This window comes from Anas acuta, chromosome 8, assembly GCF_963932015.1.
Source record: "Anas acuta chromosome 8, bAnaAcu1.1, whole genome shotgun sequence".
Classification (NCBI taxonomy): Eukaryota; Metazoa; Chordata; class Aves; order Anseriformes; family Anatidae; genus Anas; species Anas acuta.
This window is the reverse complement of record NC_088986.1, coordinates 1,284,509-1,302,839: the sequence shown is the minus strand read 5'-3', so window position 1 is coordinate 1,302,839 and position 18,331 is coordinate 1,284,509. Positions and strand designations below refer to the sequence as shown.

Below are 18,331 nucleotides of genomic sequence, written 5' to 3'. Positions count from 1 at the left end.
TTGCCAATTTAAAGTAACCTAAGAGACTATTTGGAATTGGTCCTATGATACACTGAACATTTAGATGTTGTCAACGTACAAGAGAGATAACAAAGGGAAAGACTTGTTGAAATTTATGTTGATCTCCAGCTTCATCACAGTAGTTAGCTTCAACCTGAAAACAGGACTAATTTTTGATTTGTGTCTATTTTGACAGGATTAAAACAAATGAATAAATATGTTAGAGATTACATGGAGCAAAAAGAGGCAAGACTGTAATTAAAAAATGTCAGAATTTCAGTTTTATTTAAATGTAAGCAATTTAATAGCTTTCATCAAAACATCTCTACTGATAAGAAATGGTTATGCTGAGAACAGAGTAGAATGTGCATTTGAACACAGTTAGCATAAATGGTATTTGGTGAAGACATTTAATGAAGTGAATGTCATTGAATATGTACGAGAGGCACACATCTCAGATTCACATTTTCTTACTTAATTAAGGTTTTGTGAACTGAACAATATCAGCATACTTACCAATTATATTTCCTATTTTCAAAAGATTTTTAGCATTGAAAGTTTTAAATTTAAAGTAATTCCTGCATGCTTTTGGTAGCTGTAAATAACCAACTGTTTGAAACTCAAAATATTGTCTTAGAAAGTTAACAAGCAGATGAGCAGGCTGGAAGTTGTAAGCATCCAAACCACAAAATAGGAGCAATTTATTTTAGGGAGTGAATTTCATAACTAGGAAGGAATTAATTGTAAAATATGTGTACAGTGTTTGGGATTTTTAAGTTAAATTTGAAGAGTAAAGGGAGCAATTACACAATACGTTGTAAATAGCTATTTACAAATAAGATGTAAACCAACCAAACATTTAAAATTGCTAAGGTAGAGCTTTTCTGTCATTGAACAGGCAGCAAGCATGTTTAGGAGTATAGTTTATGTCTATTTACTATTCTACAAGACTCCATAACCATAGTTGCTAATGTCATTTATTTATTTATTTATTTATTTTTTTGAGGATCATAACAATGCAGATATCTTAGAAGAAACAGGATACGTTTCATCTTCACAAAAACTTTTCCCAGGCTGCTGCATTATGTAATGAAAGAGGACACCTGATAAAAAGGAGAGCTTTGAATGTCCTTTGTCTAAATTCTTTTCCCTAGTCTCATATACATGTATTTTCAGTGTACGAGTTGAACTTCTGAAAGAAAACCTATGAATAAACCAAATCATAGAACCTTAGAGTTACTGAAATTGAGAAGCAAAGAGTCTCAGGTCCAACTCCTTACTCAAAACAAGGCCAGCTTTGATGTTAAATTAGGCTGCTCATCCTCTTGAGTATCTTCAGAGATGAAGTTTCCTCAGACTCTGGCCCACCCATTGTAGTGCCGTGCATTCGTTACATAGACCTTTTACCTGTATTTAGTCAAAATTTCCTGTGCTATTACTTGTATCTATTACCACTTGGCCTTTTCTTGTGCACCTCTGAAAAGAGCCTAGGTCTGTCCCCTCTGTTATCCCCCTGCCTGTAGTACATGTATGTAGAAGGCAGCGGTTGAATTACCTTGCCCCTTCTCCTCTGGGGGCAGAGCATCCCCACCTCTCTCAGCTTCTCTGCTTATGCCATGACCCAGACACCTGGCCACACTGCTGTGCTAGGCTGGGGGAGCCCATGACAGCTGTACATGACTTCGTTTTGCTGATAGAGAAGCCATTTCATGCATTATTTTTTATTGCTGTATTTATGTTTTTATTACGGTAAAGGAAAAAAATAAAGTCAGTTTAAATTACAGTGCTTTAGAAATTTTGTTTTGTTTATGCCTTAGATCATCAGATAATGTCAAAAAAGATTCTGCAAGGATGAATGTTTTTGATGACTTCATAAGTTTCTTTTGCTTCTTCTGAATTTCCTTCTTCCGTTAGATCTGTGTCTATTCTATAAAGTTCATACCTATAAATGAGCCTCTTGGCAAAGGAGTAAGTAGGTATAAATAGCCTCTGAATAATTTTAGGTCAGTTATCAATGGGAGTATGAATCTTAAAAAAAATGAAGGTCTACAAGAAAATTCCAGTAGGGCTCAGCAGGAGCAAGAAACCATTTGACTGGAGATGGAGTTGAAGAATTTAGGTAATAGATTAAAAGATAAGGTTGTAAGCCATAGTAGGATGTCATAATTCACCAGGAAAGTTCTTTTTCTCCTATACTTCTCTGCCTCTCTGTTTTTATTCGTTAAGAACAGTAGCATGGACTGTTAGGATGTTGTTCATATTTCTGATACCATCTGTTTTCCTTGGTGGGAGGGAGAAACGGGATTCATTCCAAGCTGTTCCAAATGTTTTTTCCTCATTCAGGCTGAAATTCAGATGTTCATGTTCAGTTTCTAATGCGGTTCAGTGGCACTTGCAGTACTGTACTCTGGGCAGTCTTGATCCATATGTCACTTGACCCAGCAAAGCTGTAATCACCTCTTTATAGAGATAAAAAGGTCTGTGGCAGTTGCTATGAGATCAAAGCACAGTGGTTCAGCAGTGAAGCTATCATTGCATCCCTTTGCTGGATTTGCAATTTACTCTTTCTTGTGTATTGACTAAATGCTTTCCTTCAGCCACATGTTCGGCTTTTGTTCCCATTCTCCACTACCTCTACCTGCTCCTGCTTGTCTTCTCTCTAATCATCGTGACTGCTGGTGATTTTTCATGCATTTCCAGATTCTTTCATGTCCCTCTCCAAATACTCTTATTTTCTCCCGCATTAAAATAATGGATACTGTCCCGATCTTGTTCTTGCAGCCATCATTTTGCCTGTCCTCATTTTCAGATCAATGTACTTTTTCGGACAGGTAGCTGACACTGAGCAGAGCGATACTCTTTTTCTGTGATTTCAGTCTGCAGTTACGTGCCTTCAAATCAATGAACCTCTGAAGAGGCTGAGAAGCTGGCTCTAAAGCTTATGCCTTAAAGGTGCTCCCCAGTACTTTCTGCTGGCTTTTGCAATGTCTTCTGCAGAAGGGTTTTCTGCAAGTCCCTCTCTTGCATGACAACACAGTGTGAAACTGTCAAAACCAGCATAGCTGAGAGCTGGAAATAGTGGGTGTACTGAAAGACCTGGAAGGTGGCAATTAGAGTTAAATGTTGGTCTTTATGTGTGTAGCCTCTCAAGCCATGAGCAGTAATGATTCTGGTGGTGGTGTCTTGTAGTCCATATCTTCTGCTATCGGTTAAAAGATAACCTTCCTTACCACTCAATAGACGGAGTTAAATACCTTGATAGTTATGAACATTATTTTAAGTCAATTCCTGAGGGAAATATTTTTTATTTTGGCATTATGAAACCCAAAGAAGAAATGTGCGTGATTGATCTTAGCAGAATCATCTCCAAGTTACAAGAGCTGATTACCTGTAGTATATTAGTAAATGCATGCTCTCTGATTTCTTTTCTTTATGTGCAGTGTTGTTCAGTGATCACCCAGAGCTAAGGGCTGCACATTCAGTGCATGGGTTGTTTATTTTTCATGTGGACATCTGTATCCATACAGCAGCCCTTTCTGTTGCCTTCCCTGAGTCACATAAAAATAAGCCATATAGAGACTGAAAAGCGATTAAGCATCTTTCAATTTGTGTGTATTACAAGCATGTTATAAATCTCTCAGTATAATTTAGCGTTAAAGTCTTTTGATGGGTCAGGCAATAGCAAAGAAAAAATGTCAAATACGAAAGGACACTGGAGTAGGTATTGTGGACCATGTCCTGCTGTGCTGTTCATGTAGAGAAAGTTATCAATTCAGGATTTTCAGTTACCAATAGAAGGCTGCAAGAATAATTTAACTTGGAATAAACTGCTGAAATCATGAACTGCCTAGATTAAATTTATAAAACTTTCGAGATAATCCTTGATTCTTTTGCTTACATTGTAAGAATGACAAATAGGGTTTATTCGGTTTGATTATGGAAACAGGCAAATCAAATGCTACATTGACGCAGTTCAGGAGAACTTGCTAAATCCTCATAAAATGCAACTGCTTGAAGGTTGCATTCTGAAGTAGATTAAATGATATTATTGACTGCTTCTGTAGGAATTTAAAGAATTTCAAATATTCCCGAACATTTAAAAATGTGATTAGGAGTATATTTGAACATCTCTGCAAATAGTGGTATGAATATTATGGCATCACTGTAATTCAGTCAGGTCTGGGCATATCTTTTCAGTGCTGATTGGTGTTAACCTAGCACCTGCTTCAGTGGAGCTTTTGCCCTGGCTTCTAGTTGTCCAAATGATTTTACTAGCAGATAGCTAGTACAGAAAACATGCCCATTAAAATACCATAGTGTTGCTAATTCAGTCAAGGACAACAAATTCTGTGTTTCACTTTTCTCGAGCTTAAAACTACATGCCTCTAGGCCGTGTTTGTTCTCCTTTTTTTTTTTTTTTTATAGCCAGAGCAGATTGTACAATGGAAGTTGTATGGCTATTTATAAATTGCTGCCAAAAGGCCATCACTGTTTATATACAGCTAAGACTTAGTTGAGCAGGTAGGTGGATGCTAAAATTTTGCTTAGTGCTTTGTCCATATTTATTTTATCTTCTTTCAGGCTGTGAGAAATTAATTTGGACTTTTAGTATTCATTGTGTTTGCTCAGGGGAGGTATCTTAGCCCTTGAAGAACGTCTGCTAAACTAAATGAGCTGAGACAAGGAGAGACCTTATGTTTTGTAAGAATGAATACTTAACAATTTAATTATGACCACCAGACAAAAGCATGAATAAGCAAGGGAAATACTAAGGAAAAAGCAAAACAAAACACAACACCACAAAACAAAGAAAATCATTGTTACTGCATGGAGAGAATGGGCCAAAGAGCTTGACTCTTCCAGCGTTGGTATGTTCACACCTCTAATTTCTGATGAAATCTGATGAACCCCTCCATTAAGAATCAAGCCTCTGTATTCCTTGAGTGGAACAGTTTGGCACAGTTCTGGTTGATGGTCCCAGTTTACAGTAAAAGCAATAACGTTCTTTTCAGAAAGTTATTGCTAAGATTGCATAATTGGGCATTAAACTTCTGATTATACTTTACAAACTCCAGGACTTTGTTAAAAACCTGACATTCCAATGTACTGAATTTCAGTGTTTGACAGCTCAGCTGTGAGAATTTTTTAGAGAACATTTGTACCATAAGAACAGCATGTTAATTGACTAAAAAAAACTGGGACAGATTAATCATGGGAGGGAGCACTATACCTAAGAGAATGTAGTTCTAGAGCCCTCTGCTGATGAAAACCTTTAGAAATACATTTATTTTTTTTTTCAAATGCCCTGTTTTGAATAGCCTGCATTATTTTTCCCATGGGTAGCCAACCACTAACTTGAGATGGAATAAATTTGCACACTAAGGTGCTGACCAGGAAGCGAGCCTATGGGACTAGCTTGCTCCAGACCCTGAACTTTCACATGGCAAAAGATGAGAGGAGGTGACTGCTTCTTGTTAGCAGGGGTGTCTCCTGGTGTAGCATTAGCATGTGGATTTGGCAAGGACGTCTGATTCAACAGTGGGTGTGATGGTAATGGAAGTTGGGTATTCTGCAAAAAAAAATAACCAGCAAATGGCTGGGTAAAATTGATTTGTCTGTTGGAAGAGTAGAGAGAATAGGCATAAGCCAGAAAATTAGCTAACAGAATGTAAGCAGACAGTCCATATCTGCCCTGAATGGCATTTTGCAGCCTGCCCTCCTGTTCTGCTGGGCTCCCGAGGTCCCAGGCAGCAGCGGCCGGAGGTGTTGGTGTGGGGCAGGGCAATGGCATGGGTCCTGCAGGGGGCAGGAGCAGGGACAGCCCCACGCTGCCCAAAAAGAAGACATGGGTTTGATGTCTTCACACCCTGTTTGATGGGGCACAGGGTGCTTTTCTGAATTCAGTTCTGGATGATGGGGCAGCGGACAGTGGCAAAGCATGTATAAACAACAACCGGAGAAAGCTGCAAAATGCATTCGTGTGTCAAAAACTGGCCTGCAGAAAGTGAGAATGTGCCACCCACGGCTGTCCTTAGGAAACTGAAAGCAAATTGTAAGAAAACATTTACCAGAAATTATTAATTCCAATTCCTTGTGGTGTCTTTTTCTAGTCTTAAATATTCTTGGTGTGTGTTCAATGAACTGTGATACTTACTCATGAAATACCAGTAAATAAGTTTGCTCGTTTGCCATGGCATCATTAACTTTGTCCAAGAGTCATAAACCATTTTTGCATCAGTCTGCATCTTCTCTTCTCTTGTGGTGTTTCTTGTTAGGCCTTCCTTTAGGGTAGCTTCCCACGATTCCTTCCTGCCACAGAATTTGAACTTTGCAAGATTTTAATGAGAAATCAGTATGGTTGGGCAGAAAAAGAATGCTCTGCGGAGATACTTCCAATGTATGCATTCATCTAAAAAAGTCAAAATTCTGTAATTACATAATATAATATAGTCCTTACTGAAATAAAAGGAACTTTTCCTAGTATAAATATATTTTAAGCTCTGAAGATGAAATAAGCAATCCCCAAGTTCTAGAGGCCTTTATTTGAGGGTGTTTATACTTAGTACGTCACTGTTCAAGGGTAATGATGGGACTAATTGGTGTTGAAAGTTCAGATTTAATTACTTGATTCTACCTGAAATTATGCAAGAGGGAATTGTGGCAGCTACTATACACACTGAAATACAAAGGAGATGTACTCAGGTATTTGTAGGTAGCGAGGTATTTGTAGAGATGAATGCCTGTTTAGATGACAAATTGCACTCTTGTATTTGAGTAACCAATTGTCATGGGTAGTTTTGAGATTGAGCTTGTGCTGGCATTTTGGTATACAGGCTTTTGCATTTTGATAATCCAATTTATGAACATACATATAAGCATATTACAGCATCAGTGGATATGGTGAAAGAAATGGGGAGCAATGAAAAAAATTTTAATCTATCGCTGGGAAGGGGGATAGAATGATGAAAGAAAGATAAACTGATGGCAGTGATGGATTTTTTTTTTTTTTCTTCTCAAAATATGAGGTCTGTAGAGAGAAGGGGGAGAATAAGCAGAGGATGAGGTTTTAGTTGCATATGACCAATGGTAGAAAGGTATGTGGGAAACTATCTCAAGGTAGTGCTTCAGTGATGGAGAAGTCTGGCAAAAAAAGGCTTGCACTTTTCTTTTTATGATTGACAATTTTCTATTTTTCAGAAAGCAAAAGTTTGCTTTTTTTTCAAAAAAAAAAAAAAAGTTTGTAGACACATGTTGAACATTTACCATGGTGAGCGAGCAACATGTATTTTCTGGGCAGTTGGTTACATGTTTTTCAAATGTAACCATGTTTTGGACATGTCAAAAATCAGCTTAATCTCCTTGTATTTTGGACTTTGGTAATATCTGGTGCAATGTGATTGTATCTTACACTGAGCACGGTGACAGTGAGGGGGAAGAAAGACAGCCCTTGTTCCAGCACACGTCTGCCTGGGCTCTTTCAGATCAGCTTTCGTTGTGAGTCATAGTTGTCCCTGTTAATTAAAACTTTCTTTTTCTAACTGCAGTTTGGAGTTGCACGTTATTATCTCTGGAACTTTCATTCTGCAAGCTCAGCAAAACGCATACAGTTTTCCTGTAGTAAGCTCCTGCTAAGCTGATTAATATGTCACGAATAATGCAGACAGATTGTGATGTAAAGCACAGGAAAGTAATTGGGTATTCTGTACGATCCCTTTCCTCCACGAGGAAGAAAACCAGACTTAATGAAAGTCATATTTAAATAGCAATTTGTTTAGTTAATGTATTTAGCAGGTAAATTATGTTTTCTATACTATTCCTTTGGATAGCAGTTCTGGCCTTCATGTTGGCAGCAAAAACCATAAGGCAAGAAATAAAGCATATTTCATAATAAATTACAGACCAAATCATCTTTTAAACTAAAGGATTACTTCAAGTAAAAGCTGAAATAAATCAAAGATCTAAGCTTAAATGTAAATTTCCCAGATTCCAGAAAGCACACTTTATAAATAAGGTTATTTCTCTTAGCTTATTGGCATTTGCTCCTGCTTAAGTATCTGAACAGTGGGCCATCAAACTATTTGTAGTTTCTAGCAATTAAAAGCATTATTATTATTATTTTTCAACATTTGCTACTGGCATGCAATGAATTATTGAAATTCTGACAGTTCTTGTGTAATAGCAAACTGAACAAAACCGGAATTTTCCATCAGGTTATGGAAAAACTGTTTTTAGGGGGAATAAGATACAGTTTTGAAATGTAAAAAGAAAAAACAAAACAAAACAAACAAACAAACAAACAAACAAAACAACAGAAAAACAAACAAACAAACAAACCTTTTTTGCTTTCACTAAACTGTCTCTTCTAGTGTCTCTTCTAGGTGTCATCAGTGCCTAAGGTTAAGTGCTTCCATAAATATTTCCTCAGAAAAACTTGCTTAGGAATTTCAAGGCAAGACCAATAGTAAACTTTCACTGATACCAATGAATATCTTGGTAGAAAAGGTAAAGATTTGATCCTTTGTCACAGAGGGTTAAAGTTCTGGTTATTCAAATATTATTCATTGAAATTTTGCTAAATTCTACCTTGAATTTTACTTTTTTTTTTTTTTTTTTTTTTTTTTTTTTAAATCTCCCAAATATCATCATGGTCAGTCAGAAATGAGGTCCCAGGCCTTGAAAGACTCCCTGCTTTGATTCTCGAATACCGTGTGACCTCCAGCCTTCAGGGTCAATGCAGACACACTCGGTGTTGTGTGAGCACCTTCCAGACGTGCGTGGGTCTCCTCCGCTGGGACATCTGGAGGGCACTCCCGGGAGGCTGGGAAGGAGCAGTGTGCCTACTGGGTGCCACCGGAGCACCCCAGCATGAATTTTGGATGAAACTCATGCTGAGTTTCCTACAAGACAAAGCTCAGATGTCTTACAGGTCTTTTCCATCCTGGATGGGTCTGTGGTTCTATGATGTGAACATAATAGAAGGGTGAGCAGCAGAGTTAAACACTAAGAGCTGGATGAAGAGGGCACAGCTTGTACACACAGATATAATCTTTCTGCAGTTTTTAAGAGATCTAAATTATTCATAGTGCTGTTTTTATAAATGAAAACTTGTACTGCAAATTAAGAGGACTATGAGTGCTTTGAAGTTCCCTAATTATTTCAATGATTTGGATTGAAAATGGACACAATGTAAATCTCCTACACAGCACACATAATTAATTAAAGGAGAGAAGAGAAAAGAAAAGTGAATGTCTGGCCGGTGCTAGAGGTGTTAGAGGAATATCAGTGCGGAAAGGCTGAAGAAAAAGATATTTTTTTAAAATTCCAACCATATGCTCAGCTTTGTTCCATTTCATATTCCTAGTCCCTATTATCAAATCTGTTTCAGCACAGAAAATATAACATGAAATTCTGACCTGTATGAATGGGAAAGCTCCCAACACCCCCCTGGGGCCAGAGGAATACCTTCCGTACTGTCTGTGCCTTCAGCAGCTGTAGAATCAGGAATCAGGCTAAACACTTCTGTTTAGCAAAACAACTACTTTATGGGGATTTGAAGAGAAAAGCAGTACCACCATCTGCTAGGCATGGTTGAAAGGAGGGAATGGCACTGGGAGAAGAAATAGTGGCTGAGGAGTTTGGGCTCCAGCCTCCCCTTGCAATCAGCCAGCTGTGCTGTCAGGGTTTAAGCTGGCACTGTGAAGGTGAGGGGTGCAGGGGTGGTCCACAATGGGTGGCCCCTGTGGGGTCGCAGGGGGGCTTGGCTCCCTGCCTCGGGAAGCCCAGGTGGGATGGGGTGCAGGGGCCAGCTCCATGGGTATCGCAAGGAATTGTGCTCTGCTTCCACCTCCTCTGGTGGTGGTGACTTCTCGGAGAGCTAGAAGGGGGTGATAGGGACTGGGCCTGGTACAGGGGTTGACATATTTGTGATTTCTCAGCTTGACAGTGTAACGCACTGCAGAGAACCAACATATTAGCATATTAATGTTGTTGATTATGCTGATAATAAGGGAAAGAAAAGGAACAGAAAAATCATCACTTATCTGTGATGTATGACAAAGAATGCAGTGAAGCGAATTGTCTGCTGTTTGAATATAATTAATATTTTCTGAACCCTCTGGCAAATGTTACCGTTATTACTCATTTCAGCCTTGTAATGCTCTCATTCACACTTTTGTGTTCTTTATTCTCGGGATCTCTCGGTAACTTTCCAGCACTACCAGATTACTTACACTCTGCAATTTCTTGCAGAGTTTTCTGAATGAAATTTTAACAGCAGAGATCATTTTATGTTGATACCTTGTCAGGTAATGTGGGCTGGTCCTACAGTCAGTATTATCCAACGTCTTTCTTTTTGTTTGAGTGTGGACTCAGATCACAGATCATGGCAGCACATTTGGGAACTGAGACTTTCCTGTGAAAAGAAATACATGGAGGGAGTGTTACATCAAACACTTGTTTGGAAGTAAAATAAATTCATCCCCAATCTATATTGGAAAACACAAAAATTGGCTTATACAACCAGTTCTAGAGGCAAGTTCTCAAGTTCTTAACAGTAACACTTTACAACTTATTTTTCATATATCTACTTGAGGCTTTTAAAAAAGATATTAGAGAACCATTGTTTGCTTCTAAAAATTTAAATTTCCTTCAATGCTTTAAAATTATTCTTATTCATGAAGATGTTCAAGAGCTTGAAGATCCTGCGTGTGTGGGGCAGCAGCAGTGGTGCTAACACACAGCAGTCCTGGGGAGGAACTTGCTCTAGAAGAGCTGGCTTAAGGCTGGGTGAAGAGAATCAGTGCTGGCTGATATGTTCCAAACCTGTGAATCCCACAGCTTTTTAAAATTGTCCTACCAGTACTTTCTACGCTGTGTTTTTTTGTTTGTTTGTTTTAACATGCAAATAAACTTGAAGTTTTGTAGGTCTGTGATGATAAAGAAAGAGAGCTTTATAATTGCAGTCAAATCATTCAAATACTGAATTTGTAAATTCTTGGCTAAAATGGACTATTAACAAGAAATCTAGTGGCTTCCAAAGGCAATTTGAAACTAGTTTTCACGTTACAAGTCTTTCAAATTGCTTGCCCAGTAATTGCCACTTTGCAAGGTTTTTTAATGCTGCTAATGGTGAAGTAAAACATATTGATGATACCATTTCGGACCACGTAGTGTAAAACTAAACCAGCTAGGTAAGAATATGTTCAGAGAAATTACTTTTACTTGATTCTTTTTTTTTTTTTTTTAATGAACTTTGAATTGCTTTTTGAGCAAAAAAGGAAAAAGGCTACATCTGAAGGCCCACTGTAGCAGGAAAGGTTTCTGAGGTGAAGAACAAAATTCTTCTATACTGTATCTTGTGAAAAGTTACTCTCTCTCCTACTCTTTCAAGAGAACTGAAGTTTTGTTGAGATAGTTTTTTCCATCTTTAAATCAGCCATACAACAATTTTTTTTTTTGAGCCATACAACAATTTTCTTTGTCTAAATAGGCAAGGAGAACTTTTCTCATGATTATCAAGAAACAGGGATTAGTGGGTTTACTGCACAAAAGATCCATTAATTAATAAGAGATTAGATTTTATTCTAATTAATTTCCATAAAACTACTATTTTCCTTAGATTAGGAATTTGCTTTGTAAGAGAATAAAATGAAGATAACGATAATGAGATGCTTGCTTAAGCTGATAAATAGCAGTTTATATTTATGCTTCTTTCATAGTTTCTTTAATCTAATTCTAGAAAGGACATATTTAAAAAAAAAAAAAAAAGTTTTTAGAAAATAGGCCAAAACATTTTTAAGCTTTTGTGGGGAAAAAATGTTTGCTTTTTATTTTGTTATTCTGAAATGTTGAGTAATTGTGCATTATATTGTGTTATGTATGCAGTTGTTTAGAAATATTTATTAATTAAGAAGATAATTAATTTCCTTAAGCAGAATTCCAAATAAATAAATAAAAATAAAAGATGTACATGTTATCCTAGTTCTGCATTTGAAAAAAAAATCCACCTGCTTGTACTGCCTTTGCAGAACAAAGACTTCATAGCTTTCCAAGTTGCTGAGGGTATCTATGTGTGGTCTGTTAAATATTGTTGAAAATTTAGTTTTCTTACATGTGCAACTGAATAGACAGCCTCATCCCTGAAATTCCTTGAATTTTGACTGTGATATAAATCTTTGATATTGTATATATATAATATATATTAATATATAGCATGTGACTCGTGCTGAGGAATGACCTGTAATACTCAGCTATTGAGAATCACATTTTTTTCACTGGTTTAAAAGGGGATAAGTACTAAGGACTAGTATTTCTATAAGGAAGTAGGAAGACTTTCTTTATCACTTAAAAGCATTAAGGAATCTTATGAAGCAGCAGCGTATACGGTGGCAACCTCCCCAAACCAGGAGTTTGGCATCCTGTTGACTTTTCTAGACTTGGGTTGGGTTTCCAAAGACCTGAATAAGCAATCCTCTTGTAGTAACTATTGGAACAAAAAAAAAGCTTTGTGAAAATTATGAAGAACTAAACTGTAGGTAAGAAAAGTATAATTACCAAAGCTGGAATTAGTCTGGGGTAGAAATTAATGAAGGGTTTAAAAGCCATTAGTCCACAGGGCATGAAATTTTACTTCTTTCAATTGTATCACAGGTCTTGTAGTTCTATACTGATGCTTTCTGAAATGTCTGCAAAGAACAGTGTGAAAAGGACTTCCCAGGGGACTTTTAACAGGGTTTTCCAGCATTATTGTTTGTTCTAATTGCAGAGGGTATATAAAGGAGCAGACTATGGACACATGCAAAATCACTTCTCACCAAAATATATTAAATTTCATGATTTCCTATGGTCATTCTTCCAAAAAGTGTTCTATAAGCACAGGTTTCTTCAGTAAAGTAACTTTACACTAATTTTTGCAGGAAATTCTTAGCAATGCACTGTAATTCTGGTTCAAGTACCTTCCTTATTCTAGTATTGATCTTTTCTTAAACAGAGATTACTAGAGATTGCTGGTCTATCCAAATAGCATTCTGTTTGCTTGTTTGTTTGTTTGATTTCTGAAGATGACAGTTCCAATAGATAACCAAATAATCCCAACAAATTACTTTGACATAAAACCCATGTCTTATCCTAGCCTTTGAGGAAGACAGTGTAGTTAAATCACTTGTTTATCCTTTGCATTTTTTTCCTATTTTTTAAAAACAATTTTCTATTGAATGAGAAATTACAGGTATTTTTATGTACTATAGGAATAGAAGTACTTTTGTTTGTATAAGCAAAAAAAATTTTTTTTTAATGTTTTTGCTGTTGTAATTGCTATTCTTAGTGCAGTTCTATCAATTCATCGCTATTTGTACATTTTCTAGCTGTTCCATTACACTGTTATTGTTCTGGGTTCCTATTAAAATGGGATGTGAGGTTTGTTTTATGCGTTTGCCTACAGTAGAGGAGAATAATGCAAAGCTAAGTGCTTTGTAATGCCTATGGGAAGAATGTTTTTCTGAATAGTTTTTGAAGTACATGTCACTGTTCAATTGTTCATTATCTTCGAATGCCTTGAAAAGCTACAAATAATTTGATATTCCAAGGGCATCTATTTGTATTGTGTCATGGTCTGAAATATGCAGTTGCAAATGCTGCTTCCTATGCTTGAATACAAAGAGGCTGTGCAGCTTGGTAGCTAATTTCATTTTTCTTGTGAAAGACTTATTCTGTGGCCAATGCTTTTACAATTTTCGACTGTTTTGATCTTGTACTCTCAAGTGAGCCATTTGGGATGATTTCTGGAACTGAAGACACGTTGCTAATTGGTGTCAGTGGTCAAGCTGCATACCCTCTGTGTCCTGGCATGGATGCTGGCCATATGGCAAGGTGCAGAAGGTGGGAGGCTGTGAGGCCTCAGCACTGCCTTCCCTGCATCCGTGACACCTGCCTGGTGCACAGAAATTGGTGAAAGCCCTGATCTGAGAGGGAACTGGGTTAGAGGGACGAGGGGGAGAGGGCAGGCACAGCACGGGTGCCACCACTTGGGTGCAGCGTGCGTGCTGCCTCTCCCTCCTGGGAGCACTTCTGGGATGGTGGGCTTTCTCCTCTGGGACTGGGTCTGGAGCAGGGATCTGGGAATTTTCCTCCCCGGTGTGTTTGAAACCACCCAACAGAGTTTAAGCTGAAATGGAAAATTAGGGGGAATACTAAAATAATTTATCACAGGAAATTATAAGTGCCAACCAAGAAACAGGATGTGCACGAAATGTGACAGGGGATCCAGTGTTCCTGGTGTGAGAAGTTTAAATGAGGAATGTTTACAATTGAGGTTCACAGATAAAGTAAATTTGAGTGCCATGTTACATCCCCAGATTTTCACTGTGTTTGTGTTCTGCAGTGGACTATCCCACTGCTAGAACTCAAATAAAAATTAAAGATGATGTCATTTATTAGCTTGAAAATGAATAGCTTCTTTTTATGTTCCTATGAGCCTTCTACTTTTATCTTTTCAGAAGTTTATGTATGCTTTATTATGAAAATGTTTTAATTGCATCAGCTGACTGTAATTAAGCTAAGTTTTATGTTATACAAGCAAACTTGGCATCAGGTCAAGCTAAATTACAAAATTACCTTTTTCTGTGTTTAAAGCTTTACCCTTAAGCCAAAATCAGCCAGTAGAAACGTGTTGGCACTGCCCAGTGAATAACCAGCTGCACTCTGATTTCACTGCTGTTCTTCCAGCATCTTGGTCTCCTTGAGAACATGAAAAAACAGTATTTTTTCTGGCAGTATTTGTATGCCTATCTCCTTGGGATTGCTAGAGGCAGATTAAGAGCTAATAAAATTTAAACAAGAAAATATAACATTTAAGTGTTTTACTTACCTCTGAAATAACAATGTATTACACAATATAAAATTCCTGCAGAACCACAAAAGGGGCATTATCTGACCAATGCTTTTTTTTCATGTTACGTATCAGACAAATAATGGCTTAAGCAACAACAAAAAGTATCTATACTTACTCATATGCAAATACAGCTCAGCTCAGTGAACAAGGAGTGGTCCAGGATCAGAAATGACTTGTTTCCCTTCAGTTGTACTTACATGAAACTGGATTTCTTGCATTTGAGGAGCTGCTGTTCCTTGTAATTGATGAGAAGACAAAGGAGAGCACAAATTGACACTACGTGCTATAATTTGTGCTGGTTTAACAAGAAATGTTGCGTGACTGCATTGTTTATCTCTATGGATTTTTTTTTTCATGAATACATTTTTGCTTTTTCACTGGCATTCCATGAAAGAGGATCCCGATGAGTTTTGCTTTGCTTGGACTGATTTTGTACATTCTTTTCATAAATGTAACTCAAAACCTTGTAAGTGGTTTAAAACATAGGAGATGAAGGTTTAGACCTTCTTGGCTCTATGGTGATATGTTTCAGAACAGCCTGATTTATTTATAAACTGGTTAACATTACATCTCAAACAGATATTGACATTTTTAGAAGTTGAGACTGCTTGATGCGTAGAAAATCTACTTATTGAGTCTTCTCTCAATTCAAAAGAAGTTAGTATTTTGTTTTTAGCAAAATATTATAAGCTGAAACTTACTCATAAGAATTAGATGTGCTTGTATAAATTGTTTGTGCAAGGAAAATCTGTAGAACTGGCATCTAGATTTGAAGTTAGGGAACAGACTGAGGTGAAATAACCCAGCAGTGTATTCTGCTGCAGAAAAATTAATGGGATTTCTGCTAAGTCACTTCCCTGAGTTTCCACAGCCTAAGATAGCAGGAGAGAAGCAGGAATGACAGGTAAACAGACTGTTGGCTTTCTGTTATTGTAGTTTCATAACCAATTAAGCTTCCATATTCTTTTCTTTATTTGTATGGTCAAAAAGACAAGGAATACATTCCACCAATAACTGTGGAAAGCCAAGGAATTCTGTTGATTTCAGAGAAATGAGGTACAATTGTGCATTTGTCACAGAGAATCAGAACCCAAACAACTATGACTGATTCACTTCACTGACTCATGGTCAAACCGAGCAAAGGATCAAAACACAGAGTGTGAAAGATGTCACTTTGTACTCTGTCTGGTGAATGTGATCACACGTGTAGCATTTCCACAGTTAATTTCCATCATTAAGGAAAGCAAGAATTGTGGATGGTCTTGAGGTGTTTTCTTCTATCCCAGTGTAGGGAAATAGACAAAATACTGAGATTGCTTCTTGTGGTTGCACTGACAAATCTCACTTTCCTGTGTTTTGTGGAAAAGTAGATTAAGACATGCAAATTACAGATACCCCTCAGGAAAATAAATTAATTAATTAATTAGACTCTGATCTTGATAAAGAGGGAGTTCCAAACATGTTGATAGTTTCAGAAAAGTGTTTTTCCCCTTTCTTTTCAGTGCCCTGCTTGGAGATGACAACCAAAAGGAAAATTATTGGCCGCTTGGTGCCATGCCGGTGTTTTCGCGGTGAAGAGGAGATTGTTTCAGTGTTGGATTACTCTCACTGTGGCTTACAGCAGGTGCCAAAGGAGGTTTTTAACTTTGAACGGACGTTAGAGGAGCTTTATCTAGATGCCAATCAAATTGAAGAGCTACCCAAGGTAATCCGTGTTCTTCCTGTAATACAGATGTTAAAAGTTATGTTCTTAAATGCATATTCAACAAGTGCTTCAACTCTCAAATAGTTCTTGTTCATGGACTGATTACCTGCTTGCCATGGGCAGAGTCAGGGCTATTAACTCTAGAGATTCAGTCACATTTTTTACATTTTTTCTGCCCTCTCTGAAGAGTCCAAACCACTGCGACACCGTTCTTGCAGATGATGCTGCATGGAGAGGAGCAGAGCCGCCTGCTTCTCTTTGCTTCATGAAATAATAACAGCTGGAAGCCAATGAAGTTTTAAACTGGGAAACTGATAGTGATTTAGAAGAGTTTCTCACACAACAAATAATGAATATGACATTTGGTACCTTGGGAGACCAAGAGTACACTAATATATGGCAGATGGTCTCACATTTGGATCATCAGTAGTGCTGCTTTTAAAAGCAAACTCTTCATCAGGATAAGCTGTTTATCCTTGTGGGAGAAAGGCTAGCACTTTCTGCCTAATATTTTTGTAACTGTAAATGAGGTCCTGCAATGAGGTTACTTCAGTTATCCTTTCTGTGTAGAACTTCTCTTACAGAATCTTTAAATTTGGTCTTCTATCGATTAATATTTACTGTAAGGAATTAAAGTTAGTGTAACTGAAGTGTTCTGGAAACAAAAGAGGGCAAGGTAGTGGAAAAACCAATTAATAGTAGGTGCTAGCTACATAATGAAGCATGAAGTAATGTAATCCATTCCTTAATTGAATTTTTCTCAACAATAATGAAAGATGCTTACAAGTCTTTTAATTAAACATTGCTCCAATGTAATCCATTCTTCATCATCTCCCAACATGTTTCTTACTTACACTGCATAGAGATTTTATATAAATTCTATTTACAGAAGTAGAAAATGTTCTTTTTCCATTACACAGAGTTCCTGTATTCAGATATGATAGTTCATTACTGAAGATTACTCAGTCAGTCAAGAAATTATTTAAAGATGATAAGGCAGGGTAGCTCCAATCTTCAGCTGTCACAGAAAAATGGTATGGAGAACTGCTTTATCTCTTCTCCTACTAGAAAAGACAACAGAGAAACAGATATTTTTTCTGCCCCCATAAATATAAAATAGTTGTGGTTGAGATCGTTTCACTGTTACCGAATACCGTCAGGGCTATTTTTCTCTTAATAAAAACATATGGTTAATCTTGTATATTTTAATTATGCTACTGAAGAATCATACTGAAGAATATTTAAAGTCTCTAATTTAGCCAGGGATTTTTGATATATTTGTCTTGGGTTTCTTGAAAGTATGCATCACCATGGTATTTAAAGAAAATTGCAGTGCAGAATGCAAGACAAATATATCAGGACATAAAAAGAGCTATATGTCGTAATTGTATACGAATAAACTGAGGCCAAAGGTAAAGGGTCCAAAATCATGAAATTGGATTGAAGGCGGTAGTGTCAATCAGAGCTGAAATGTGCATGCTAATGAAACCTTTACATTGCATTGTGGTATCATCTATTCCGTATGTGTTATTTGTGAAACAAAACAGCAGATAAATACATACTTTGGAGAGATTTAAATGAATAGGACTCTATTTTTGCACCTCTTTTGTTTAATTTTTCTTTGTTTTTTAAATAATAACTTGAAGCAAATACCAGGTATTGAAAAAAATCCTTTTGATCAGCCTGGAGCTTGGGTAAATACATCATTAACAGTCTTGGTCTTGTACAAATATTAGAAA

General features: G+C 37.1%; 1 protein-coding gene across 16 annotated transcripts in view; it reads left to right on the top strand.

Annotated features, from left to right (window-relative positions):
- LRRC7 (leucine rich repeat containing 7) overlaps positions 1-18,331 on the top strand; it is a 175,466-nt gene that overhangs the window by 62,683 nt on the left and 94,452 nt on the right. For 15 of the 16 annotated variants that reach the window (XM_068689959.1, XM_068689947.1, XM_068689952.1 and 12 more), the window contains one exon: positions 16,390-16,592. In XM_068689959.1, the coding sequence (XP_068546060.1) occupies positions 16,390-16,592 (203 nt within the window). Of the gene's footprint in view, positions 1-16,346; positions 16,593-18,331 lie in introns of those variants that run through there. The other variant, XM_068689943.1, reaches the window with a different exon arrangement.